Source organism: Equus asinus, chromosome 13 (genome assembly GCF_041296235.1).
Source record: "Equus asinus isolate D_3611 breed Donkey chromosome 13, EquAss-T2T_v2, whole genome shotgun sequence".
Lineage (NCBI taxonomy): Eukaryota > Metazoa > Chordata > Mammalia > Perissodactyla > Equidae > Equus > Equus asinus.
The window spans coordinates 9,786,865-9,814,085 of record NC_091802.1 but is presented as its reverse complement, the minus strand read 5'-3'; the positions used below and the strand labels follow the sequence as shown (position 1 = coordinate 9,814,085).

The 27,221-nt window shown below is 41.2% G+C and overlaps 1 protein-coding gene across 2 annotated transcripts in view; it reads left to right on the top strand.

The window, feature by feature from the left end:
* Window positions 1-27,221, top strand: part of GLP2R (glucagon like peptide 2 receptor) — a 66,243-nt gene that overhangs the window by 14,752 nt on the left and 24,270 nt on the right. For both annotated transcript variants that reach the window (XM_014864141.3, XM_070482336.1), the window contains 5 exons: window positions 17,355-17,461; window positions 19,373-19,526; window positions 21,167-21,326; window positions 22,133-22,193; window positions 23,043-23,112. In XM_014864141.3, coding sequence (XP_014719627.2) covers window positions 17,355-17,461; window positions 19,373-19,526; window positions 21,167-21,326; window positions 22,133-22,193; window positions 23,043-23,112 — 552 coding nt within the window. The remainder of the gene's footprint in view (window positions 1-17,354; window positions 17,462-19,372; window positions 19,527-21,166; window positions 21,327-22,132; window positions 22,194-23,042; window positions 23,113-27,221) is intronic.

Below are 27,221 nucleotides of genomic sequence, written 5' to 3'. Positions count from 1 at the left end.
AGGGGCGGAGAGCAGAGGGAGGTTGGACTTACCCATCGGATCAGGTGTGGTGGTGCCGGGAGAGCGTAGAGTCAGGGCACCAGACATCTCACGTGTCTGGCTTGGGCCCCCGAGGAGCTCTGAAAGGCCCCACACTGAGACCAGGGATGGAAAAGAGCCCTTGTCCTTTCACCTCTCCTGGGATCTGGCTATTTCACCAGCCAATTCTTTGCCGTAACTTGAGACTGCAAACCCCCAAGTTGTGGCTTGCTTCTTTCATAATTTAGTTGGATTTTGAAATTCTCTAGCCATTCTTTAGTCATTCTAATGTTTCCCAGTCGAACACTAAGGTATTTTAACAAAGTCAGGGGACAGGGGAAAGTAAGGAGTTTAGCTCTAGAAACACTATCTGTGTGACGTCAGCCTCATAACTTCTCCCCGAGCATCCACACAGTGAGGTTGATGATGCTGACTTTGCACAGGCTGGTGACGAGGCTGGAGGGGGCGATGAGGGTGGGGGGACTCATCATGTCTGGGCACCCACTCGGCGCTCAAGACTCACGATTACGGCAGTTCTTCCCCTCAGAACGTCTTCCCTGGTCCTCGACAAACAAAATTCTCTCGGTCCCGGGCCTCTCTCTGGTCCACTCCAAGGCAACGATCACAGTCTACTTGTCAGTGGGAGTGTCTGGTGTCTGATGGTGGCTTTTCTGCAGTGGCTACTTGGGTTTATTTTTAAAAATATGTAATATTTCATCTGACTTTCAAGAATCAAAAAACTACTTTTGCGTTAAGATTTATATATATGTATACGTGCACACAGATGTATCGCCAGTACATCTGAATACTTTTAGAAAGGTCTTTAATTAATTTTTTGGTGCCACTTACAAACTAGTTATTTCAATGCCCTTTTTTACATTTTGAGCTGCGTTAATACATTTAAGATATTAGATGCTTTAAATATTTGAATTATCATAGGTACTGTATTTGTTATAACAGGCAAATCTTCTTTAATTCTTACGTAATTCTAGTTCATTGAATGCATCAAGCTTATCTGATGAGTCTTAGATTTTCTTCAATAAGTCAATACTTTTTTCATTAAGTTTCCAATTTAAACTTCAAGTCAAGTACTTATTGGCATATTTTGTATTGGAATCCCAAGACTAATCCTAATCTTCTGATATGCTGTATTCTCTAAATAGTAATACCAATGACGTAAAGATCGTGCAGGTCATTTAAAAAGCCCCTATATGAGGGACGAGTAGAAGGATAGATCTGTGATGACGCCCAGCAAAGTGTTGCTGGAGAGGCTGGCTGTGGGGCGGCGGGGGGCGGGGGGGAGGCGTGCGCAGGTGTTCTTGGTAAAAATCCCTTCCCCTTCGCCGTGGGTTTGACCGTCCTGGCTGTGGCTTTTCCTTCAGAGCCTGGAGTCATATCTTCCCATCAGGCGTGAAGAGCCTTCCATGGGACCCTCTACATCTGCTGAGAATTCTTTGTAGACCTCTTTTCAATGTGATTATTTGAGTTGAGTTGACAGACTTCTGCGTTCCTTGTACAGTTTAACCATGTGACAGGTCACACCTCTTAAAGGTATTAAAACGATACCTGTGGTTGGACTGGATTCAGCTTATCTCAGGAATTTGTCTGACTTTTGTCACAACACCAAACGCGTGCTAATTGCATGCCTTGAATTAGGCAAATTGTATATTTTTATCAATTTATACTGGACTAAGCTGCTTGAGAACAATGACAAAGTCGTAGTTATATCTGAGTGCCCGCCACCCCCTGGTGTAGTACTGGGGTGCGGAAAGCCTTTACACACAGTGGGCACTTAGGAAGCCCTGAACGAGTGGCTTCATGGATTCTGAGTCACTGGGTCTGGGGGCCCGGGCGTCAGTGCTGGCACTGATGTGCCCTAGGTGATTCCACTGCGCAGCGAGGCTGGGAGCTGAGGCCTGAGGAAGGAACCGACCAGCACGGGGAGGGGCCTGCCGCTTCCTCTGGGCTGAGGTCTGCAGCGGTCTGTCAGCGACAGGGACAGCAAAGCGGGGTCTGAAAACGGCACTTTCCAAGACAGGAAGCAAAGGTTTCTCTTTCTAGAAAAGTGAAGGCAAGGGCATTGCCTCCTCCCCTCTCCACATGGCCCTATTTCCAAGAATTTCAATACTTAAAAAAAACAACTTCAGGCCATGTTTACCTGTGTTTCTAATAGAGGCTTGACATTTTGCCCAAAAAAGGCTAGTATTAGCAAATCTTTGCCCTTCAGAGTTTTGGCAAAGAAAATATGTTATGTTCTTCCAACTGACAACACACTGGGGGTCCTCAGGCGCATTAAATGGTACTTTTTAAGGAGATTATGCGTGTGTGTATATGTATGAATATATGTGTGTGTGTGTGTGAGCACACGTGCATAAACATGAAGTATGTTTACATTCCTTGGTATAAAATTATGTTTAGTAGTGTCAAAATAAATTATCTCACCTTTATTCAAGCTGTTTTCTTTGCCCTTAAAAAAGTGCCTTCTATGCTCAAATGCAGAATTTAATTCATATATATGTATATAATTTTAATTTTCAATGTAACTTGTAATATATCTATTTTCCCATTTTATTTTGAAATATCCAAACATACAGAAAAGTTAAAAGAGTAATAAATTAAACACGCGTAGACCCACTATCTAGAGCCAAAATGTGTTCACATGTTGCCACATTTGCTTTCTCTCCGTCTCTCTCTTTCTGAAACGTTGGAAAACAATTCGCAGACATCATGAGATTTCACCCCTAAATATCCATCAGGTACTTCCTAAGATTAAGGACATTATTCCACATAACTGAAATTCCATTATTCCATAGATGTGTGGTTTTATTTCTGGGCTTTCAATTCTGTTCCATTGATCTGTGCACCTGTTTTTGTACCAGTACCATGATGTTTTGATTACTGTCGCTTTGTAGTATGTTTTGAAGTTGGGGATTGTGATGCCTCTAGCTTTGTTCTTTTTTCTCAGGATTGCTTTAGCAATTCGGGGTCTTTTGTTGTCCCATATGAATTTTAGGATTCTTTGTTCTGTTTCTGTGAAGAATGTCATTGGGATTCTGATTGGGATTGTGTTGAATCTGTAGATTGCTTTAAGTAGTATGGACGTTTTAACTATGTTTCTTCTTCCTACCCATGTGCATGGAATGTCTTTCCATCTCTTTATGTTGTCATCAGTTTCTTTCAGGGAAATCTTGTAGTTTTCATTGTATAGGTCTTTCACTTCCTTGGTTAAATTTATTTCAAGATATTTTGTTCTTTTTGTTGAGATTATGAATGGGATTGTGTTTTTGAGTTCTCTTTCTGTTAATTCGTTATTAGAGTATAGAAATGCTACTGATTTATGTGAGTTGATTTTATACCCTGCCACTTTGCTGTAATTGTTAATTACTTCTAGTAGCTTTCCGATGGATTTTTTTTAGGGTTTTCTATATGTAAGATCATGTCGTCTGCAAACAGCAAGAATTTTACTTCTTCATTGCCTATTTGGATTCCTTTTATTTCTTTCTCCTGCCTAAATTCTCTGGCCAAAACCTCTAATACTATGTTGAATAAGAGTGGTGAGAGTGGGTACCTTTGTCTTGTTCCTGTTTTCAGAGGGATGGCTTTCCGTTTTTCCCCATTGAGTATGATGTTGGCTGTGGGTTTGTCATATATGGCCTTTATTATGTTGAGGCACTTTCCTTCTATCCCCATTTTATTGAGAGTTTTTATCATAAATGGATGTTGGATCTTGTCAAATGCTTTCTCTGTGTCTATTGAGATGATCATGTGGTTTTTGTTCTCATTTTGTTAATGTGGTATATCACATTGATTGGTTTGTGGATGTTGAACCATCCCTCTGTCCCTGGTATAAATTCCACTTGATCATGGTGTATGATCTTTTTAATGTATTGCTGTATTTGGTTTGCCAATATTTTGTTGAGGATTTTTGCATCTATATTCATCAGTGATATTTGCCTGTATTTTTCCTTCTTTGTGTTCTCCTTGTCTGGCTTTGGGATCAGGGTGATGTTGGCCTCGTAGAATGTGTTAGCAAGTGCTCCATCTTCCTCAATGTTCTGGAATAGTTTGAGAAGGATAGGTATTAAATCTTCTTTGAATGTTTGGTAGAATTCTCCAGAGAAGCCGTCTGGTCCTGGAATTTTATTTTTGGGGAGTTTTTGTTTCAGTCTCTTTGCTTGTGATTGGTCTATTCAGATTCTCTATTTCTTCCTGATTCGGTTTTGGGAGGTTGTAAGAGTCTAAGAATTTATCCATTTCTTCTAGGTTGTCCAATCTGTTGGCATTTAGTTTTTCACAGTATTCTGTCATAATCTTTTGTATTTCTGTGGTATCTGTTGTGATTTCTCCTCTTTCATTTCTAATTTTATTTATTTGAGTCTTTCTTAGTGAGCCTGGCTAAGAGTTTGTCAGTTTGTTTAATTTCTCGAAGAACCATCTCTTTGTTTCATTGATCCTTTCTACTGTCTTTTTTGTTTCAATTTCATTTATTTCTGCTTTTTGTTATTTCCCTCCTTCTACTGACTTTGGGCTGTGTTTGTTCTTCTTTTTCTAATTCTGTTAGGTGTAGTTTGAGATTGCTTATTTGAGACTTTTCTTGTTTATTGAGGTGGGCCTGTATTGCAATGAATTTCTTTCGTAGGACCACTTTTGCTGCATCCCAAATGAGTTGGTATAGTGTGTTTTCATTTTCATTTGTCTCTAGATAATATTTGATTTCTCCTTTGATTTCTTCAATGATCCCTTGGTCATTCAGTAGCCTGTTGTTTAATCTCCACATCTTTTCCCCTTTCCCAGCTTTATTCTTGTAAGTGATTTCTAGTTTCATAGTATTATGGTCAGAAAAGATGCTTGATATTATTTCAATCCTCTTAAATTTGTTGAGGCTTGCTTTGTTTCCCAACATATGGGCTATCCTTGAGAATGTTCCATGTGCACTTGAGAAGAATGTGTAACCTGCTGTTTTTGGATGTAGTGTTCTATATATATCTATTATGTCCCTCTGGTCTAGTTTTTCATTTAATTCTACAATTTCCTTGTTGACTTTCTGTCTGGATGATCTATCCATTGGTGTTAGTGGGGTGTTGAGGTCCCCTACTTTATCATATTGTTGTTGCTATCTCCTTTTAGTTTTGTAAGTAGTTGCTTTATGTACTTTGGTGCTCCTGTCTTGGGTACATATATATTTATGTGTTATGTCTTCTTGGTGGAGTGTCCCTTTTATCATTATAAACTGCCCCTCTTTGTCTCTCTTTACCTGTTTTGCCTTGAAGTCTACTTTGTCTGATATAAGCATGGCGACACCCAGTTTCTTATGTTCACTGTTAGCTTGGAGTATCATCTTCCATCCCTTCACTCTGAGTCTGTGTTTGTCTTTGGGGCTGAGGTGTGTTTCCTGGAGGCAGCATATTGTTGGGTCTTGTTCTTTAATCCATCCTGCCACTCTGTGTCTTTTGATTGGAGAATTCATTCCATTTACATTTAGAGTGATTATTGAAATGTGGGGACCTAATGCTACCATTTTATTGCTCATTTTCCGGTTCCCCTGCATTTTCTTTGTTTCTTGTCCAATGAGTTTTGGACTACCAATTCAGTTAAGTAGTTTTCCATTTTGGTGTTCTTCTTATTTGTAATTTTTGTCTCTGTTCTAATTATTTGTTTAGTGGTTACTGTGTGGTTTGTATAAAACATCTCATAGATGAGATAGTCTGTTTTCTGATAGCCTGTTATTTCCTTAGACTAAGCCAGTTCCATCCCTTTCCTCTTCCTCTTCTAGGTTGTTATTGTCAGATCTTTTTTTCTTCTTGTGTTGTGAGTTTGTGGTTAAAATGACAAGATTATATTTATTCTTGGTGTTTCCCTTCCCTTTATCTTTAATGTTATACTTAAGCGTTTGCTAACCAGTTCTGATGGAGAGCTGCAATTTTCTGATTTTGTCTTTCTACTTATCCCCTTTGCTCAGGGTTTTGTAACCCCTTTCCTTTTTTTTTTTTTTTCCCAGGTATGAGGGCCTTCCTGAGCATTTCTTGTGTGTGTGTGGGGGGGGGGGGCAGTTTTGTGGCGATGAACTCCCTTAACTTTTGTTTATCTGGGAAAGTTTTTATTTCTCCATCATATTTGAAGGATATTTTCACTGGATAGAGTATTCTTGGCTGCAAGTTTCTGTCTTTCAGGGTTTTGAATATTTTATTCCACTCTCTCCTATCCTGTAAGGTATCTGCTGAGAAATCTGCTGACAGCCTGATAGGGGTTCCTTTGTAGGTTATTTTCTTCTGCCTTGCTGCCCTTAATATTTTCTCTTTGTTGTTGACTTTTGCAAGCTTCACTACTATATGCCTTGGGGTTGGTCTTTTTACATTGATAGTTTGGAGATCTATTAGCTTCTGTCACATGGATTTCCAGCTCTCTACCCAGGTTTGGGAAATTCTCAGCTATTAGTTCTTTGAACAAGCTTTCTGCTCCATTCTCCTTCTCTTCTCCCTCTGGGATACCTATAATCCTTATGTTGCATTTCCAAATTAATTCGGATATTTCTCAGAGAGTTTCTTCATTTCTTTTTAATCTTAGTTCTCTCTCCTCCTCTATCTGAAGCATTTCTGTATTCATGTGCTCCAAACTGCTAGTTCTGTCCTCCATATTGTCAGCCCTACTGTCCAGGGAGTCCAGATTTTTCTTAATCTCCTCCACTGTGTTTTTCATCTCCAATGTTTCTTTTTTTTTTAAGATTTTATTTTTCCTTTTTCTCCCCAAAGCCCTCTGGTACATAGTTGTGTATTTTCAGTTGTGGGTCCTTCCAGTTGTGGCATGCAGGACGCCGCCTCAGCATGGCCCGATGAGCAGTGCCATGTCCGTGCCCAGGATTAGAACAGGCAAAACCCTGGGCCGCCGCAGTGGAGTGCACGAACTTAACCACTCAGCCACGGGGCTGGCCCCCATCTCCAACATTTCTGATTGATTCTTCTTTATAGTATCAAGCTCTTTTGTGACGTAGCTCCTGAACTCATTGAGTTGTCTATTTGTATTTTCTTTTAACTCATTGAGTTTTTAAATGATTGCTATTTTGAATTCTTTGTCATTTAGGTTATGGATTTGTGTGTCTTCGGGATTGTTTTCTGGGTACTTGTCATTTTCCTTCTGTTCTAGAGATTTAATATATTTTTTCATAATATATGAATGGCATGGATTTGTGCCTCCACATGGAGATAGAGTTTGGTTACTGCTTCCACTTGCTGCCACTGGGGGTAGGTGGCAGCCCCTGTGTAATCTTTGTCCAGGATCTCTGTCAGCTGTTCCTGACCAAGCCTAGGCCCCTCCTTGGGATCATAGTGGCCCTGTGGGGCCTCCCGTCAGCTGTGGGAACAATTATATGGGGGCTTTGGGTTGCTGGTGCCTGTTCCCACGGACCCACCTAGAACACGCTCCATCCTTAGGGTCTGCAGCAATGTTAGGGGCTTTCATGGCAGCTGGGAGCTGGTTTTCCCAGACTCACAGCTCTGCCACTCTCTGGTTCCACTGCATCTCACTTGCGCACTCTGGGCCGCAGCAGAGCTATGGGCCTCTAATGCAGCCAGCGGTTAGTTCACCTGGCCGTGCCACTTCTGCTCTTAGGTCACCCAGCCTTTGTGCTTGGTGGGTGTGGCCTCCCCACTAGGGCTGAGTAGAGGCTCTCCCTGGGGCTGCTGTGGAACCATGGATTTTTCCCTCTGGACTAAGGAGCAGTCACGCTGGGGCTCTGGATTGTCCCCACTCACTTGCACAGTCCCGCTGGATCTCACTTGCCACCTCAGGGCCACAGTAGAGCTATGGGTATTTAATGCAGCCAGCACAAAGCTGACATTGGCTTTTTTGGGAGACCATAAAACTTTGTTGTAGAATGTCACACCATCTGGATTATTTGTTTCCTCAGGTTATCATTAAATGTGCTCCTCCATCTTCTGTATTTCCTGTGAGCTCAAAGTTAGGTTTATAGGCTTGGTACGACTCAAGTTAGTCCTCATTGGTGCTGTGTACATTGTATAGCATCACATCAGAAGACCAAAATGTCAGATGTCATACTATAATGATGTTGCGTTTGATCGTTGGTCAAGATAGCACCAGCCAGATCTCCCTGTGGTAAAGGTACATTTCTCCTTTTGTCTTTGCTCAGTAATTGATGGGGTGATACTTTGGTACCATGTGTTTATCTTGTTCCCTGACAAAGCTTCATTGGTGTTTTAACCTTCCTTGATGATGCTTGCTTGAATTGATGCAAGCTCTAGCATTCCTTCTACATTTACTGGCTGGCAGTCTTCTGAAAAGAAGACCTCTTTGTCCTCCCCTCATTTTTTGAGTATTTCTATGGACCTACAGGTTGTTATTATTATACTTATATTTATTATTGATATTATATCTATCATATATTGTATAGAGAGATATTATATATGGTGATGTTATTATATTACTTATATTTATTATTCTTTTTGCTGCTCAATGTCTTCTGGATTTAGCTCATGAAATCCCTTCAAACCAGCTCTCATGTCCTTTTTTTATGATCCCATGGTCTCTGAGCACTTCCTTATTTTCTGGCACGACAAGATCGTCCAAGCTCATCTTATATTTTCCCTGTTCCAAGCCCAAATGACCTATTTCTTCAATAAGTCCTGGATTCTTTAAATGGAGGAATGGCGTTATAAACCAAAGGCTAAGTGCTAGGTGTGCTAGGTCGTAGGACCTTTCAGTGTACGGACCAAAGAAAAAAACATTTTTATAATGAAGACTTCATATTGATAATTCTGCTTCAAATTTAACATTTAGGATTTTTGCTTATCTTCTTTTACTTTGCATTATGTAGCTGTTCTCTTTCAGGGGAAGTTTTGCTTCCTGATAACTTTATCATAATTAATTATTTACCTTTCCCTACAGTACATGTAAAATGGTTTCAACTTTAAAATATTAAAATTGCCACTAAGAATATAAACCTACTTGGTAAAATTTAAGATTCTTTGCAGCTCTTCTTTTTTTAATAGCAGTAACACTGGTTTATAACATTACATAATTTTTAGGTGTGCATCATTATAGTTTAATTTCTGTGTAGATTACATCATATTCACCACCCTCTGGTAACCACCAATCCAATCTTTGTCTCTATATGTTTGTTTGTCATTATTTTTATCTTCTACTTATGAGTGAGATCATATTGTATTTGACTTTCTCCCTCTGACTTATTTCGCTTAGCATATTACCCTCAAGGTCCATCCATGTTGTCACAAATGGCCAGATTTCATCATTTCTTATGGCTGAGTATATTCCATCGTGTATATATACCACATCTTCTTTATTCATTCGTTTTGCAGCTCTTTTTATCCTCAGACCATATCCCATGTTCAGAGTACTGTAGTCATAATTATTTGCAATAATTATTTTCTCTTTGTGGTCATGTTATTAATTGAATATACAGTTTTATTCATTTGTTTCTATTAGTGCTATAAGTTTGCCATTTTTGTTCTTCTCTCTTTAATTTTATTTTTTAGTAAACAACATATGGCAGGCTTTGAAAGCCAAAACTATATAAATAAGTATACTCAGAGAAGTCCTGCTCCCATCACTATCTCTACCCTGTTTCTACCTACCCCCTATAGATAACTATTTTTATTATTTTCTGGTTTATCTTCTCACTGTTTTTTCTTTTCTTTTTATCAAATTATAATATGCATCTTCTGTTTCTTTTTGCAAAACTAAGCAAATATATAAACATGTTATTTCCCATTTTTCTCACACAAAAGGCGGTATACCAGATATCCTATTCTGCATCTTGATTTTTTTCACTTAACAACATATCCTGGAAATTACCTTGTATTAGTTCCTATGAACATTTCTCTTTTTTTCTTTTTACAGCTGCATAGTTCTCTATCATGTACTATAGTTTATACTATACTATACTCTCTTGTGGTCATGAGTTATTTCCAATCTTTTATTACTAATGATGCTGCCTTGAATAACCTTGTAAGTGTATGTTGGTTCATGTTTGTGGTGGTTTATCTTTCAGAAGATTCGTAGAAATGGGATTACTGAATGAAAGGTAGATGCATATATAATTTTGTTAGATTTTGCTAAATTTCCCTCCAGAGAGGTTGTACTATTTTTCCCTCCCTTCAGCAATGTATGAGAATGTCTGTTTCCCCAGTGGATGCTTATTGCACATGGATTATGACGCATTTCATGAAGATGTCTAAGTGACTTAAGATTCACCTGTTGGTACTGAGAGAGAACTGGAGACTAGCTGGGCGTTCTGGGGCCTCTGGGAAGTAGCTACGTTTTGGTAGAGCCCTGAATGTAGAAGACAGTTTAAGAAACTCCTCTAAAGCAGTGAATTAAACCAGCTGCACCAGGTGCTATTGGTGCTCATCCACACCCCCTTGCCCTAACCAGTTCACGGCACAGCTGTCTAATCTCTCACCTCTAGTATGTGCATTTCTTCACTGGTCCTCTGGTTCTTGGAGGCCACTTTGTCTGCTGGAAAGTAGGTCCAAAGTTCCAGGGAATTAATGCCCACTGGAGGTAGCCCTCAACCAGAGACTGGCAGGAATTGGTATATAAATATCCCAGCTCCCTCAGCCTTGGGGTGGTTAACGCTGAGGATTTCAGAGCTTGTGCAGTGGGATTAAGATCCAGTTGCCCACAGTGGTAACTGTCTTGATATTGCACCCTTTCTTTTTTTTTTCTTAAAGTTTGGCACCCAAGCTAACATCTGTTGCATTTGTTGCCAGTCTTCCTTTTTTGTTTTTTCCTTCTTCTCTCCAAAGTTCCCCAGTACATAGTTGTATCTTCTAGTCGTAGGTCCTTATTGCTCTGCTATGTGGGATGCTGCCTCATCATGGCTTGATGAGCCATGCTAGATCTGAGCCCAGTATCCAAACCAGCGAAACCCTGAGCCACCAAATTGGAGCGTGCGAACTTAACCACTCGGCCCCTACACCCTTTATTTTTCCTGTCTAACTTCTCCCTTCCCCTACTGATGGTTTCTCACTTTCCATTTAGACTACTTGCATTCCAATACTTGTGTCAGGGTCTGCTTCTGTGGAAACCCAAACGAAGACACAGACAAGTGAAAAACAAGCATTTCCCCTAATTTGTTTGTAGAAATCATAAAATACACGTTTTTAAAAATAATGATTCAGAAACGGATTATTAGGTTATTTAATTAAATGCATTAGCCTCATACCTCCAATAAAATAAATGATATTAAAATGATCCACTAAAGTTTTGGTATGCCACCTGAACCATCAATTTAAAGAACTCACACCACTTTGTGTGTAGAAACACAAAACACTTCTCTGCTTTCAAGATGTTTATAGTCTATCTAGAAAGCCAAGAAAATGCAAACAATGTGTTAATGAATAATGTAATTGATGCATCAATTTGTAAAACAGACAACAAGTGCTCTGGGGTTCAGAGTTGACAGTACACAGAGAGGCATTCAGGGAGGACTTCTTGTAAGAGGTAGGTTTGTGCTGGTCTTAGGATAAATTTAGTTTCAAGGAAAGGAGAAGCCAACAAGAGCAATTAGAGACCTGACAGGATTATAGGAATCTTGATGCGGTCCATAGAAAATAATTCTAGATAGAAATGTGCTTGGGCTTGCTTTGGAAAGGCTCAAAAGCTACACAGAGAATTCCACATCTGGACCACCACTAAAAGAAATATTGAAGAAATTCCTTAACACAGAAAGGAAAATATACCATAGTGAAATTTTGACCTACATAAAGGAATGAAGAGCACCAAAAATGGTAAATATGAGGGTAAATATTTTTTATCCTATTTAAAAAATCTTCTTAAAAGATAAATGAGTGAAAACAGTAACAATGTATTATTATGGAGTCTGAAATATATGTATAAGTAAAATGTGTGACAACAATAGCACAAAGGCCAAGATGCAGGACATGGAAGTATTCTGTTGTAAGGTTCTTAAACTATACATGAAGTAGTGAAATAGTACATGATAGTAGACTACGATATGTTAAAGATGTATACTGTAAACCCTAAAACAACCACTAAAAAGAAAAACAAAGAGATATAGCTAATAGGTCATTAAAGAAGAAAAAAATGAAATAAAAAACATACTCAAACCAAAATAAGATAGAAAAATAAGGAAAGAGAACAAAGAAAAGATGCGACAAAGAGAAACTCAGTGGATTTAAACTCAATCAGATAAATAATCACATTAAATGTAAATGATCTAGACATCTCAATTAAAAGACGGGGTTGTCAGATTGGATTAAGAAGAAAAAAACAAAGCAAAACCCAACCAAATAATGTCTTCAAGACATTTATTTTAAGTATAAAGACCTAGGTTAAAATTTAAAAGATGAGTAAAAGATATACAAAACAAACAAATACTAATGAGAAGAAAGGAGGAGTAGGTATATTGATATCAGACAAAATAGATTTCAGAGCAAGAAATATTACTAGGGATGTAGAAAGTCATTTTGTATTAATACAGAGATAAATTCATCAGGAGAACCTATCAATCCCAAATATTAATACCTAATAACAATTCCCAAAGCTCATAAGGCAAAAACTGGTAAATTTTAAAAGAGAAATAGACAAGGCCCCAAGTATAGTCAGAAATTTCAACACTTCTCTCCGAATAGTTGACAGAAACAAGTAGACAGAAAATCATTAATTATACAGAGAAGTTGAACAATACTGTTAAACAAATTGACCTAATTAACAGTGATAGAACACTCCATTCAAAACCAGCATATGTTTTTTTCAACTACACATTGAATATTTATCAAAAATCACCTTAGTTGAACCATGAAACAAATTTTAATAAATGCAAAAATTTCAAACCATACAAAATACGTTTTTTGGCTAAAATGAAGTTAAGCTAGAAATCAATAATGGAAAGATTTCTGGAAAAATTCCCAAATATTTTAGAACTAAATGATATACTTCCAAGTAACCCATAAGTCATATAAGAAATTAGAGGGAAATTAATAAATATTTTGAACTAAATAAAAATGAAAGTACAGCATATTAAAATTTGTGAGGTGCAGCTAAAACAGAGAGAACTTTATAGTATTCTTATAGTAGAAAAGTGGAAAGGTCTGAAGTCAACGAACTAAGCTTCCACCTTAAGAAACTAGGAAACAAAAAGAGCAAATTAAACCCAAAGTACGCAGGAAAAAAGAAGTAGAAAGAAATAGAAATTAGTTAGATAGAAAACAGAAAACGATAGAAAAAAATCAAGGTTCTGTACTTGGTTCTGTAAGAAGACAAACTTCTAGAAAGACATTGAAAAAGAGAGATAGAATTAAAGATGAGAGGGGGAAAAAAGAGAAAGAGAGAGAGAGGGAGAAGGTGAGAGAGGACATAAATGATCATATCAGGAGTGAGAAAGGGGCATCACTGCTAATACTATAGACTTTAAAAAGATGATAAGGGATTATTATGAACACCTCTCTGCCAGTAATTTTTACAAGTTGGATAAAATTGAAAAGTTTTTTTAAAAGAAACAAACTACCAAAATTCACTAAAGAAGAAATAGATAACTGAATAGCTCTATATCTATTAACAAAATCACGTCATAGTTAAAAACTCTCCTATACAGAAAACTGCAGACCCATTTGGCTTCAATGGTGAATTCTACCAAATATTTAAGGACAAAATAATACCAATTCTACACAAAATTTCCAGAAAATAGAAAAGGAAGAAATACTTCCCAACTCAGTCTATGAGGCCATCAGTACAGAGCTACCAAGACTGGACAAAGAGAGTACAAGAAAAGAAAAGTATACACCAATATTCCTCATGAACATAAAAGAAAAATCCTTGACAAAATTTTAGCAAATTGAATCCAAAAATATGTTAAAAGATTAATAATCATGACCAAGTGGACTAAACCAAGAATGCAATGTTTGTTTAACATCTGAAAATTAATCAGAGTAATTCGACATATTAGACTGAAAAAGAAAAAACGTGATCATCTCAATAGATGAACACAAATCATTTGATAAAATTCAACCTTGATTCATGATAAAAATTCTCAGCCTATTGGAACAGAAGGCAACTTCCTCAACTCAAATGTGTTGGTAGGTTGAATAATGACCCCCCAGAGATGCCCAGGTCCTAAGTCTCAGAACCTGTGAATATGTTACTTTATATAACAAAAAGGTCTTTGCAGGTGTGATTGAGTTAAAGATCTTAAGATGAGGAGAATATCCTGGATTACCCAGGTGGGCCCAATATAATCGTAAGTGGCCTAATAAGAGAAAGACAAAGGAGTTTGAGTCAGAGAGAAAAGATACAAGAATGGGAGTAGAGGTCATAGAGGAGAGAAGATGCTACACTGCTGGCTTTAAAGATTGAGGAAGGGGCCCTGAGTGAAGAAATGCAGAGGCTGGAAAAGGTTCAATAAAGACCAATAGGTTGTTCCCCGGAGCCTTCAGAAGGAAGGCTGGCCTGCCAAAACTTTGATTTTAGCCTAGTGAAGCTGATTTTGGATTTCTGACCTCCAGAACTGTAAGAAAATGAATCATGTCGTTTTAAGCCACCAAACTTGTGATAATTTGTTACAGCAGCCACAGGAAATTAATATAAAAGGGCATCTTTAAAAAACTTGCAGCTAATATCATACTAACTGATGAAAGAGTGAATGCTTTCGCCTAAGATCTATAACAAGGTAATGAGTCCACTCTCTCCACTTTTATTCAGCATTGTTCTGGAGGTCCTACCCAGAGCAATAAGGCAAGAAAAAGAAATAAAAAACATAGAGTTTGGAAAAGAAGTGAAAATGTTATTCATAGACAACATGATCATGTGTTGAAAATCCCAAGGAATCTATGCAAAACACTACCAGTATTAACAAATAGGTTTAGCAAGGTTGCAGGATACAGATCAATACAAAAATCAGTTGTATTTTAATATACTAACAATGAGCAATTGAACATCGAACTTGACAGCAGTATCATTTACAACAGCATTAAAAATATGAAACATATGGGGATAAATTTGACAAAAGATGAGCAGGACCTATACACTGAAAACTACAAAGCATTGTAGAGAGAAACTAAAGAAAACCTAACTAAATGGGCAGATATACTATATTCATGAACTCTAAACTGATTCATAGTTTCAATGCAATCCCAATCAAAATCCCAGCAGAGTTTTTGTAGAAAGTGACAAGCTGATTCTAAAATTTATATGGAAATGCAAAAGACCTAGAATAGTCAAAACAACCTTGAAAAAGAATGAAGGTGGAAGACTAACACCAACTGATTGCCAGACTTACTATGAAGTGATATTAATCAAGACAGTACCGTATTAGCATAAAGTTAAACATACACAATAATGGAAGAGAATACAGAGTCCAGAAACAGAGCCACATGTATAAAAGCAATTGATTTTTGACAGAAGTGTCAAGGTGATTCAATGGGGAAAGAATAATCTTGCCAACAAATGGTGCCAGAACAATTGGATGCAAAAAACCCCAAACTTCAACCCTTGCCTCTCGCCATGAATAAAAATTAACTAGAAATGGATTATAGACCTAAATGTAAGAGCTCAATCTATTAAACTTCTAGGAAAAAACATAGCTAAAAATCTTAAGGCCCTTAGGTTAGGTAAAGATTTCTTAAATAGGACACAAAAAGCACAAACTACAAAAGAAAAAGTTGATAAGTTGGACTTTATCAAGATAAAAAACTTCTGCTCTTCTAAAGATGCTATTAAAAAAAATAAAAATACAAGCTACAGAAAGGGAGAAAAAGCTTGCAAAACATGTCTGAAGAGAGTTCTATCTAGAATACATAAAGAATATTTACAATTCAAAGTTAAGGACACAAACAATTCAGTTTACAAGATGGCCAAATATTTGAACAGATACTTTACCCAATAAGATATACAGACGGCAAATAAGCACATGAAACGGTTCCCAATATCATTAATCATTAGAGAAGGGGAAATTAAAACCACAATAAGCTACTACTACACCCCCATTAGAATGGCTAGAATTTATATTGTATGAAGTCTAGAATCCAGAGCAGCTGGAACTCTCATATACTTCTCTTGGGAATGTAAATTAATACAACTTATTTAGAAAACAGTTTGGGAGTTTCTCAAGGAGTTAAAACATATAGCATACTACTCCACCATTCTATTTCTGCATATTTATCAGAGAGAAGTGAAAACCTATGTCCACACAAAAACTTGTACAGAAATTTTCATAGAAACTTTGTGAAAGCCAAACTCTGACAGCTACCTGAATGTCCATCAATAGGTCAGTGGATAAATAAGTTGTACTGTATTCTACCGGCATGAAATTCTACTCAGCAATAAAAAAGTAATGGACTATTGGTAATACTATGGCATGGATGAATCTCAAAATAATTATTCGGAGGGAAACAAGCCTGACAAAAAAAAGAGTACATATCGTAAGACTCTATTTATATAAACTTTTAGAAAAGCCAAACCAATCTTTCATGACAGAAGGCAGACCAGTTTTTGCCTGGGCATGGGGTGGCAGAGGGCAATGAGAGGAGATGTATTACCAAGGATGATGAGGAGAATTTTGGGAGGAGAGGGAAATGTTCATTATCTTTATTGTGGTGATAAAATCACAGTCACATTCAGGTACAAATTCATCAAGGTTTGCACTTTAAATGTGTGCAGTTTATTGTACATCAATTATAGTTCAAAAAAGCTGATAAAAGAATTATATAGAGACGTTTAAGATATAATTAAGCAGGTAATAAGTATTTACTGTGGGCTCTTGTACAAAAATCTATTTCAAAACATGATTTTGACAGTGATGTGCATGATGAGTTCAATAAGAAGTTGGGACTCCATTGGAAAATCACACGTGAATTTCCAGTAAATTATCCTCTGTTCACAATCAGGCTATCCTGGGACTCAGAGAAAGCATTCCACTGTTTTCTTGGGTCTTTGCTAAAGATCATCTATGAAAAGTTACTTAAGGAGGGAGACATCCAGGTGGAAATCTGGCCCCATCTTCCAGAGAGAAGGATCTCTAAGGATAGCACTCCAGGGGCAAAGAACCGATCCTCGTTCCCAAAGCAGCCTCTTGTCCTGGGCACAATTCTTCTACGATTCTGTGAATCTTGGTGCATCAATGCCGGGCTGTGGGACAGGCTGTGGGGGTAAGACCCACAGTGGGCTCTTCACTCATCAAGGCTCTCTGGCCTCTAAGATGTGCCAGACAGCAGTCTAAGCTACCCTACTTGGGTGTCAGTGAGAATAGGGTGCATACCTACACCAATAGTGGTCCTGGGCATGGAACTGGGGTTGGAGACCAGAGCCGCCTGGCTTGGTGGTCATGTCTGCTCTTCCTCTGTGTTCAGGAGGAGCACCATGCCTTGCTGTCGACCTTGCAGCTGTTGTACACCGTGGGTTACTCCCTCTCCATTGTCTCCCTCTTCCTGGCTCTCACCCTCCTCTTGTTTCTTCGGTGAGTGGAACGTCTGCTGGCAAGCGTTCAGGCATGTATCCTGGAATTTGCTCATTGGCTTCCTCTAGAAAGCAGTAGAAGACTGGGCTGGATGATCTCATGGCTCATCAGAGCTGGAAGGGATCTGAGAGTCTCCAGTCCATCCATCCCATTTTGCAGATGAAGGGGAAAAGTGATATCAGAGGTCCGGCGAGAGGCACAGAGTCACCCCAGGTCACAAAGCACAGCCAGAACTGAAATCTGGGACTCCTAACGCTGCTTTTGCCTCTTTTTGATTAGATCACCTACCATAGATTAAGCCCATTGAATTAGATAACACGCATATCTACTACAGCCCATTCTCACGGCGACTCAACCAAAGGCGTTATTTTTACAGAAGAGATTAAGAAACTTCTCTAAAACAAACTAATGAGAGGTAGAGCTCAAATTTTAATCCAGGACCCTCAAACTCCAATTAGCTATCAATTATTTGAGTGCTTTCTCTGTGCCAGGCACTATTCTAAGCACGTTACACGCATTAAGACATTTAAGTCTCATCTTAACCAGAATTAAGATTAATTCTAATCCTAGGAGATTAGCATTATTATGATTATCCCCATTTTATAAGTGAGTTAACTGAAATATGGAGAGATGAGTAACTTGCCCAGGGTCACACAGCTAGTGTGTGATGGAGCCAAGATCACAACTAGGCATTTCCGCTCCCTTATCCAAGGCTGTTTTTCAGAATCCAAAGCCTGAGTGCATTTTACTAAATCATGTTTTCAGAAATCACCCAAGTGAGATATTTATAGCCCCACTAGGGAGCCCTCCACGGCTGTCTCCCAGTCTCGGCCCATCCAGCAATGTAAATGAGTATAACATGGCGGAATTTGCATTTGACACAGATGCAGGAAACCTGGATGGGGACCCTGGGGACGTGGATGAGAGTTCCAGAGCAGCTTCCTTCCTAAGGCTCTGCTAGATCCAGGTCTGGCCCCATCTGGTGCCCCAATCCCAGGGTGTTCTACACCTCCTGGAGCAGTCATGACCAACTATCCCACTGGGAGAGCAGTTTTAAACAATGGAAGAGTTCCTGTGCTCACCACTGTCCTTCACCTCCGGCACTCACCTCCCCAAAGTCCCAGAACCACGCCAGGAGAAAATAATTGCCCAGCCCTGCAGGATGCAACTCACCATAGCCTGGGTCAACCAAGTGTCCATTTTGCCTCAGGCACTGGGAAGAGTAAAACCCAGTTCCAACCCTTGAGTAGCACCCAATCTAGTTAAGGAAAAGGATGCATAAATCCTAACACACAAGGACCTGCCTCAAATCCTTTTTGGAAATAAAAAAAGTAATAATAGCTTGAAAGGGAGGCAGGATGGAGTGTGTGTTGCACCAGGACACAGCCAGGGCTGGGAGGGCACAGTGATGGAAGAGGATCCTTTGGGCTAGGGAGACCGAGGATGCACAGTTTTATGTCAGCTGGTACAAAAAGAACCTGCAGGAGGCTCCAGGTGGGTGAGGGAGAGGAGGTGAGAGCTGACATTTTCTGGCCACTTACATGCCAAGTACTGTGTGAGCACTTTTCACCCACTAATTGATTGAATCCTCCCGTGACCCTTTGAGGCGAGGGTTCTTATTCTTCCAGGCAGTAGAGCCTCAGAGACCCATATTTTTTCCTTTTTTTGATGAGAAAGATTCGCCCAGGCATGTTGAAGATGTTACACAGGTGTTAGCTGCTATTATTCCCATGTTACAGTGAGGAAAATGAGGACAGAGAAGTAAGATCACAAAAGCCAGCCATCCAGCTCTGGAGCCCGCACCACGAACCCCGGCCCTTGAATGACAGATACTCAGGTGTTTCAGGCACAGGGCCATCCGTCTGAGCTGTTCTTTCCTGAGGGAAGGCACTCGGTTTTCTCCTTGCACAGAAAACTCCACTGCACACGCAACTACATCCACATGAACTTGTTTGCTTCTTTCATCCTGAGAGCCCTGGCCGTGCTGGTGAAGGACGTCATCTTCTACAACTCCTACTCCCGGAGGCCCAACAATGAGAAGGAGTGGATGTCCTATGTGTCGGAGGTATGTTCTTTCTCATTGTTGGCCTCCCACCTGGTGGGTCAGTACTGCAGAGGGCAGGAAGGTGGGCTGGGGAGGGGAAGAGGGAGGTAAAGGGATGTCAAAGCCTTTCTGGTTGGAGATGCATCATCTAGCAAAAGAAAAAAAATAGCCTCCCAAGAGTGGGGCACATGAAGGAAATCAGCAGCAGGGCTGCTGTGGGAGCCCTTGTGTGGGAAATTTCTTCATCTGTAAATAAAAGAATGGGACCAGATCAACCTTTTTTAGTATTACTATTTTTTAAAGCTGCAAAACTTTTCCACATTGAAATCTGCATCTATTGAGATGGTTTTTCCTCTATCCTGTTAATAATGAGTGCAGTAATTGGTTAAACTAACCTTGCATTCCTGGAATGAATCCAGCTAAATTCTGATAGATTATTCTTTCCCCTTTATTGCTGGATTCCATTTGCTAATACCGTTTTTTTTTTTTTAGAATTTCCTCATCCACATTTGTAATTTTCTTTTCTCGTTAATGCCTTTGTCAAGTTTTGGGGTAAAGTTTGTGCTGACCTCTTAAAACAAATCAGAGTTGTTCTCTCTTTCTCTATTTTCTTGAAGAATTTATTTAAGATGGGTATTATTTCTTCCTTAAATGTTTGATAGATTACACAAGTGAAGCCATTTGGGCCCAGAGATTTCTTTATTGGAAGACTTTTAATTATATATTCATTATAACTCATATTCAGATGTTCTATTTCTCCTGATGTGAGCTGTAGTAATCTGTTTTTCTAGGAATTTGTCTACTTCGTCTAATTTATTGGCATAATATTGTGCATATTCCTTTAAGATCTTTTTAAGGTCTATTGTGTCTATGGTGTGTTCCTTTTTTCATTCCCAGTATTGATTATTTGTGCCTTCACTCTCTTTTTTCCTCCCTTGATCATCCTTGCCAAAGTTTCTCAATTTTATAGGACTTTTCAAAGAAGAAAGTTTTGGCATTGTTGATACTCTTTATTTTATGTTCTCTAGTTCATTAACTTCTGCTTTTATCTTTATTCTTTCCTCCCAAGTACGTTCTTTGGGTTTAATTTGCTGTTATTTTTCTAACATTTTTGACATGTTGAAGAAAATTGATTTTCTTTTTCTTTTTTTAATAAGTGCATTTAAGCCCGTAAATTTCATTCCTGGCATGGCACTAGCTGCATACCACAAGTTGATATGCAGTATATTCCTTACATTCAGTTCAGAAATAATTTCTAATTTCTATCATCATTTCTCCTTGGGTTCATGAAGTATTTAGAAGTTCATTTCTTTGTTTCCAATCCTATGAAGATTTTTTAGTTATTGATTTATGGCTTAATTGAACTGATATCAGAGAACATACTGTTTTGAGTTTTCTTTATGGAAGTTGCTGATGATGAATTCTCTCTGTTTTTGTCTGCAAATGTCTTAATGTTGAGGAAGAGGCCACGCTTTAAACCCTAAATGGAGCCCTGCTTCATATTTTAATATGGTTCCCAGTCTTTCTGAGACAGTCAGCAAGGGTTGGGGAGAGGGGAGTAAAGAGGGAGGGCCTGTGCACGGGGAGGCCCTGTTCCACCCTCCTGGGGTCCAGATGCTGGGAAAGCCTGGACTCACCCTCAGGTGCTCTGTCCTCTGCAGATATCCACCTCCTGCCGCTCAGCCCAGGTCCTCCTGCATTACTTCGTGGGCGCCAATTACTCATGGCTGCTAGTCGAAGGCCTTTACCTCCACACACTGCTGGAGCCCACGGTGCTTTCTGAAAGGCGGCTGTGGCCCAGATACCTGCTGGTGGGTTGGGGTGAGTGAACTGAACCCCCAGCCTCTTCTCCTGGGGACCCATCAGAAGATGGGAGCCCAATAGAGCCTTTTACTGGAGACCCGACTAATGAGAGTCTTCTGGAACAGATAATTCCTCAATGATAAAAGACTGAAGAGAAGGGTGTGTGTGTGCTGGGAAGTTTGAGATCGGGGGCCAGCATGGTTGAGTTCTGGTGAGGGCCCTCTTCCTGGCTTGCACACTGCTGCCTTCTTGCTGTGGCCTCACATGGTGAAGAGAGGGACAGAAAGCAAGATCTCTGGCCTCTTCCTATAAGGGCACTAATCCCATCATGATGAGCCTGCCTCACCTCATCCAAACCTGCTTACCTCCAAAGTTCCCATTTCCAAATACCATCTCTTTGGGGGTTAGAACTTAAATATGTGAATTTTGAGGGGACACAAATATTTGGTTCTTAACACCAAGTAAATCTTCAAGATGACGTCTAGAACCCTTGTTGTGAAAAACTCTTGGAGAATTTAAGGCTGCAGGATCCAGAGGAAAGAACCTGGGCGTGCGACTCAGAAGGTTTTGGTTAACGTCCTTGGATTTACTCTAAGCCGCTTTGCAACATGTTAGTTCTCCTCTCTGCTTCCCGGGTTCTCTGACAGTCAAAGAACGGATGCACTCCGTGCCACTCTAGGTCTCTCCAGCTCTCACAGTCCACAAGTCTATGACGGTTGGGTTTTATAAGTTTTGACCAGCTGTGCTTGGCCCATCAGGCTGGGGTGGGAGGCAGGCAGGTTTGGCCAACTGCCTCCTAACTACGGCTCCCTCTTTTCTCCCAGCCTTCCCAGTGCTATTTGTTGTACCTTGGAGCATCGCCCGTGCACATCTGGAGAACACAGGGTAGGTAATCTACCTGTTTGTACTCTTCCATGAGCCAGTAATTCCTAGATATGCCCAAATATGAGGAAACATACCATTTTCCCAAAGAGACTATCCACCCCCAGCCTTTCCTTTTGGCATTCTAGAATAGGCCCAGGAATGTAGACAAAATAATCAAAAATCTTTCTTATAGTAATTAGTTTATTAATTTAGTTACACATGCAAATTAGCACAAGGTAGCACAAAAATTGACTGCGTAGGTTAGCAGGGTATGTAGGTTACATACCCTGGGTGTGTAAGGATATAAGTACGAGAATGCTTATTGCATCATCATCCACAGGGGGTGGGGAAAGCAAAACCAAACAAAGAGACAAACCCCCTGAACATCCATCAACATGGGGCTCATCAAACAAATTGTGGCCTACCTATATCATGGACTATTATGAGACTCCTAAAAAACAAGTTAGTTCTATGTCTTTTGACTTCGAGGAACTGAATCTCGACAGCACGTTGTTAAGACTGTCGTTGAGTAATGTCTATCACGTGATCCCATTTCTTCCCTCCAAATAGTCATCACCAAAAAATCCCCTATCTAATTAAGAATTTATGTTTGTATGAACATGGAGAAAAATGTGGAAGGATACACAGCAAGCTGTTAGCATTGAAGAGCACCTTACTGGTAAGAAAAGTAAACAGTACCATACTACCAGGAAGGGACCTGAGTCCTCTCTTGCCCTCTCCCGCCCTTCGGGAGAGTGATGGGTGGAAAGTAAGTCGTGAGTGCAAGTCTCCTTCTTCCATAGGGCATGAAGCTTTCACATCCAACCTCATGTCGTGTTTAAGTCTTTTACTACCTGCCCTTTGTCATAGATGCTGGGGAACCAACGGCAATAAGAAAATCTGGTGGATCATCCGAGGACCCATGCTGCTTTGTGTAATGGTAAGGACCATCCCATCCACCCGTTTTCCTCTCTGAGCTCAGCTGTTGTGGAGGACCCTGCCCCCCACTCCCCGCCACACCACCACCAAATTCTCTGGCTCAGATCGCTTGAGAAGGAGTTGCTGAACTGTGAGTAGAATCTGTTGAATGAGAAGAAACAAGCAAGAAACTCCTCCTTGTTCTTGTTCAGGACCTAAATTCAGGGTTATACTACAATCCTCCTTTTCTCTGGGTCTTCAAACTATGTATAGGAATCTGTACTCAGCTCAGTGGCCCCGGATGGAATGGCTGCGATGTGTACCCTGGGGATACAGGTGTCTTCAGTCATGGATCAGCCCAGGGATAACAAAGCCATTGGCTTGGATTTGAACACCATTAGCAGGAGGGAGGGGAGACTCAGGGAGCTTCTTTTATAGGAGGAAAACATAGAATCACCATTGACCCAAAGCTGAGATGGCCTTAGAGCTAGGAGATGATGCTATTCTGAGACCTTGAGGAGGAAGAGCCCAGAATTTTTGGGCTGGGGAGGAACTGCTTGACCCAGATTCATAAAGCTCCTTTAGATGGTAGTGTGTGAAAACCAAAGCTCCCAAGGAAGCTTGGGAGAAGGAACAGAAAGTTAGAAAACAGTTGGAAGGGTTAGCATGATCCAGAAGGGGGCAGAACATCTTTCTGCCTGGATATAGGGCCACCACCTCGAGTGCTCTCCGGCTAGGCTCTGTGCTCCCTGCTCTGCCCATCTCTTCTCTAAGGTGTGGCCCGGCATCCCGTTTTTACCATTTTATGTAAATCATCTGGTATTTGTGGTTTCATGAAAGAAAAAAGCTTATTTTTTATAATAGAAGGCAGCTCTCTGCTCAGACCTGGGTGTGACAGGGAGGAAAAAACATTCGTAGAAATGACAGGAAATCCAAGGCTGTGGAGAGGCTCTTGGTGACTCGAAGGCCTGTCTCACGTCTAGCCTGAGTGGCTGCGTGTGTGCTGCTGGCTACCTCCCCGCGGGTCGTTCTGCACACAGCTGAGAGCGAGGGCTAGGTGAAGCCTGACCCCACGTGTCCCAGCGCAGCATCGCGAGCTCTGCCTCACCCCCACCCCATCTTTCACACCTCCACAGGGCTCTCCTCTCCAGCCACACTGCCCAGCTACGGTGCCAGCACCTGCCTCCTGGCTCGGCACCTCCACTGCTGCCCGGTGAAATGTACTGAGGGCCTCCTACGTACCAGCACCATTCTAAGTGCTTTGTGTGTATTAACTCATCTAATCTTCCCAACACCCCTATGAGGGGATGCTATCATCATGTTTCTTTTATTAGTGAGAACACTGCGAAGATGAGAAATTACTTGCCTAAAGTCACAGAGCCAGGAAGTGGGGCTGCTGGATCTCAGCCCAAAGAGTCTGACCGGGTGACACCAGCACTTGTACCCACAACACTGTGCTGCTTCCCCCAAAATATTGATTGCTTCCAGCCCACATGCCTGGAGTACTGACTGTCACAGGGTTTTCATGTACTAGGACCTTCCTTCGCACTCTCTCAGGTTTGAACTCGTCCCTCTGCCATCTTGTCCACCTGGCTGCTATACCTGAACACCCACCTCATGAAGTAGAAATGGTCATACCTTTTTGTGTCCTTCTCCGGTCCTGTACATACTTCTGCTACAGCCCCAGCAATGTTTTATTGCAAGTATTTGTCTAAAACCTGACTGCTGCCACTGTAAGCCCCATGTTCTATTCGTGCTGGCAGCCCACCCAAGCATGTGGTGGGCCCTGCATACACTTGTTCAATGAATGCCTGTGACCCATGCTCCTGGGCACTGGAAGGGTCTCGCTAACCAGGCGGAATAAAGCAGGATGGAGGCCAGCAGGTCTTCCCTTGGGTGGAGTTCAGGCTCAGTGCAACTGGATCCCTAATCTTTACCCCGCAGTCTTCTAGAGGCTGTATCAATGGTTCTCAATCTTGGCTGCTCTTGAAATCACCTGGGTATCTTTAAAAATTCTTTTTGCATGGGTCTCACACCCAGAGAGTGTGTTTCCTTGATCTCAGTGTAGCCTAGGGGTTCTAATGTGCAGCCAGCCAGGGTTGAAGAGCATTTTGCTATGCCCTCGCTGCTCCAAGTGTGGTCATCTGAGCGCTTGCTATAAATTCAGGTTCTCAGGCCCCACCCCAGACCTGCTGAAATAGAATCTGCATTGGAACAAGATTCCCAGGTTTTGAGTGCATGTCAAAGTTTGTGAAGCTCTTGGCCCACTCACCAGTGGTTCTCAAAGCTGGCTGTGGATTAGAAACGTCATGGCGGCTCATACCCCGGAGGACTGCATCAGAAATCCCACAGATGAGGCCAGGCAGCTGTAATTTTAAAAGCTCCTAAGTGGTTCAAATGGACAGCCAGGGCTCAAGCTGCTGCTCTGGGCCTTGCTGCTTGGCTGGCACAGCGGGCTGAGCTGTATGCTGGTTTCTTCTGGTGCTTCCTGGTTCCTGGAGCCACATTTTCTCCCACCAGGACAAGAGAATATGCTTCATCTTCTCATCTTGGATAAAATGACCTTTACATGCTCTTGCTTATACACCTCCAGTTGTGGCCAGCTACACAGAAATGGCCAGAGTCACCTTAGCTCACAGTGGCTTCTCATCCTCCCGTCCACAACTTCTCCTCCTGCTCGCCCACCCAGCGAATGACACCAGCATCTGTCTCCCAGGCGCCCAAGCCGGAAAGCTGGATGCCCTCCTGGCTTCTATCCTCCTCCTCCCAGCAGCATCCGCTCAGACTTCCAGTCTTGTCGAGACTTTCTCTGAAGATCTCTCCAGGCTGTTTTCTTCTCCTCGATCCACTGTCACTGTTCTTCAGCCCCTCGGGATTTCTTGTGCAGAATTCTGCAAAAGCCTCCTATTTAATCTCCTTTCTTCCTTCTTGCCCCTGACAATCCATCCTCTGTATTGTAGCCAGAGTGGTCTTTCTTGAGCAAAATTTGATTATGTCTCTCTTCTACATGACTTTTTAATGGGTTGCTAATGTCCTCCAGCTTTGTTCCAAACTCTTTAGTGTGGTAAGTTTTGTCATTCCCTGCCTACCCATCCAACCACGAGCGCCCTATGCTCTATTTACATGAGAAACTCACAGCTCCCGAAATCCATCCTGGTGTTTCGCTCTTCCCATGCCTTTGCACACACTGTCCCTCTGCCTAGAATGCACATCTGGTGGCCCCACATCTGCCTGGTGAACTCTCTTCCTTCTTGAAGACTGAGCCCTTTATTAATCTCTCTATCCCTCAAATTAAGGAAAGCCAACAGGCATGCCTGGAGGGGACAATTTCACCATCACCCTCATGAAGTTCTTACAGAAGACATTGCTGAGTTATTGTTGTCTATGTCTACAGGGGCCTGGACAAGAGGAAATGGTCTTGAACAGAAATGAGAAAAAGTCCCCTGGGTCACAAGGAAGAACATTTGACTATGAACTGCTAAAACCTTGACATGGACCACAGAGAAAGGCTTTGGATTGTCCATCGCTATCAATCAATTTCCAAAAGGGGAATCTGTCCTGAAGAGTAGGGAGCAGAACCTGATGCCTTCCCAGCCTGCCAGCTCTAGGATTCTCAGATTCTATTCCCTGAGTTCAGGGCTCCCAGGGGAGTGGCAGTTATTTGTCCTACTAGACATGAAAGGGAACAGAAAGGCTGTGCAGTGACATGCAGGGAGCCCATCCCTGAGTCAGGAACCCGGGCTTCATGACGAACTCGTGGTGCGCCCTCGAGCCATGGGTGTTGACCTCTCTGGGCTTCGGACCCTCACCTGTAAAATCAGAGTTGGACTAGACCAGCGGTTCTCAGCCGAGGGTTATTCTTCCCCCTGAGGACATTTGACCATGTCTGGAGACATGTTTATTTGTCATGCCTGGGGTTGGGTGCTACTGGCATCTAGTGGGCAGAGGCCAGGGATGCTGCTCAACATCCTGCAATGCACAGAACAGCCCCCCAACAAAGAAGTATCCCACCCCAAATGGCAACAGTGCTGAGGTTGAAGAACCCTGGACTGGACAGTGGCTGCACAGTACAACAAGTTGGGAGATTTTAACAAAAGCAAAACAAAAAACCCAGCCTGGACTCCGCCCCAG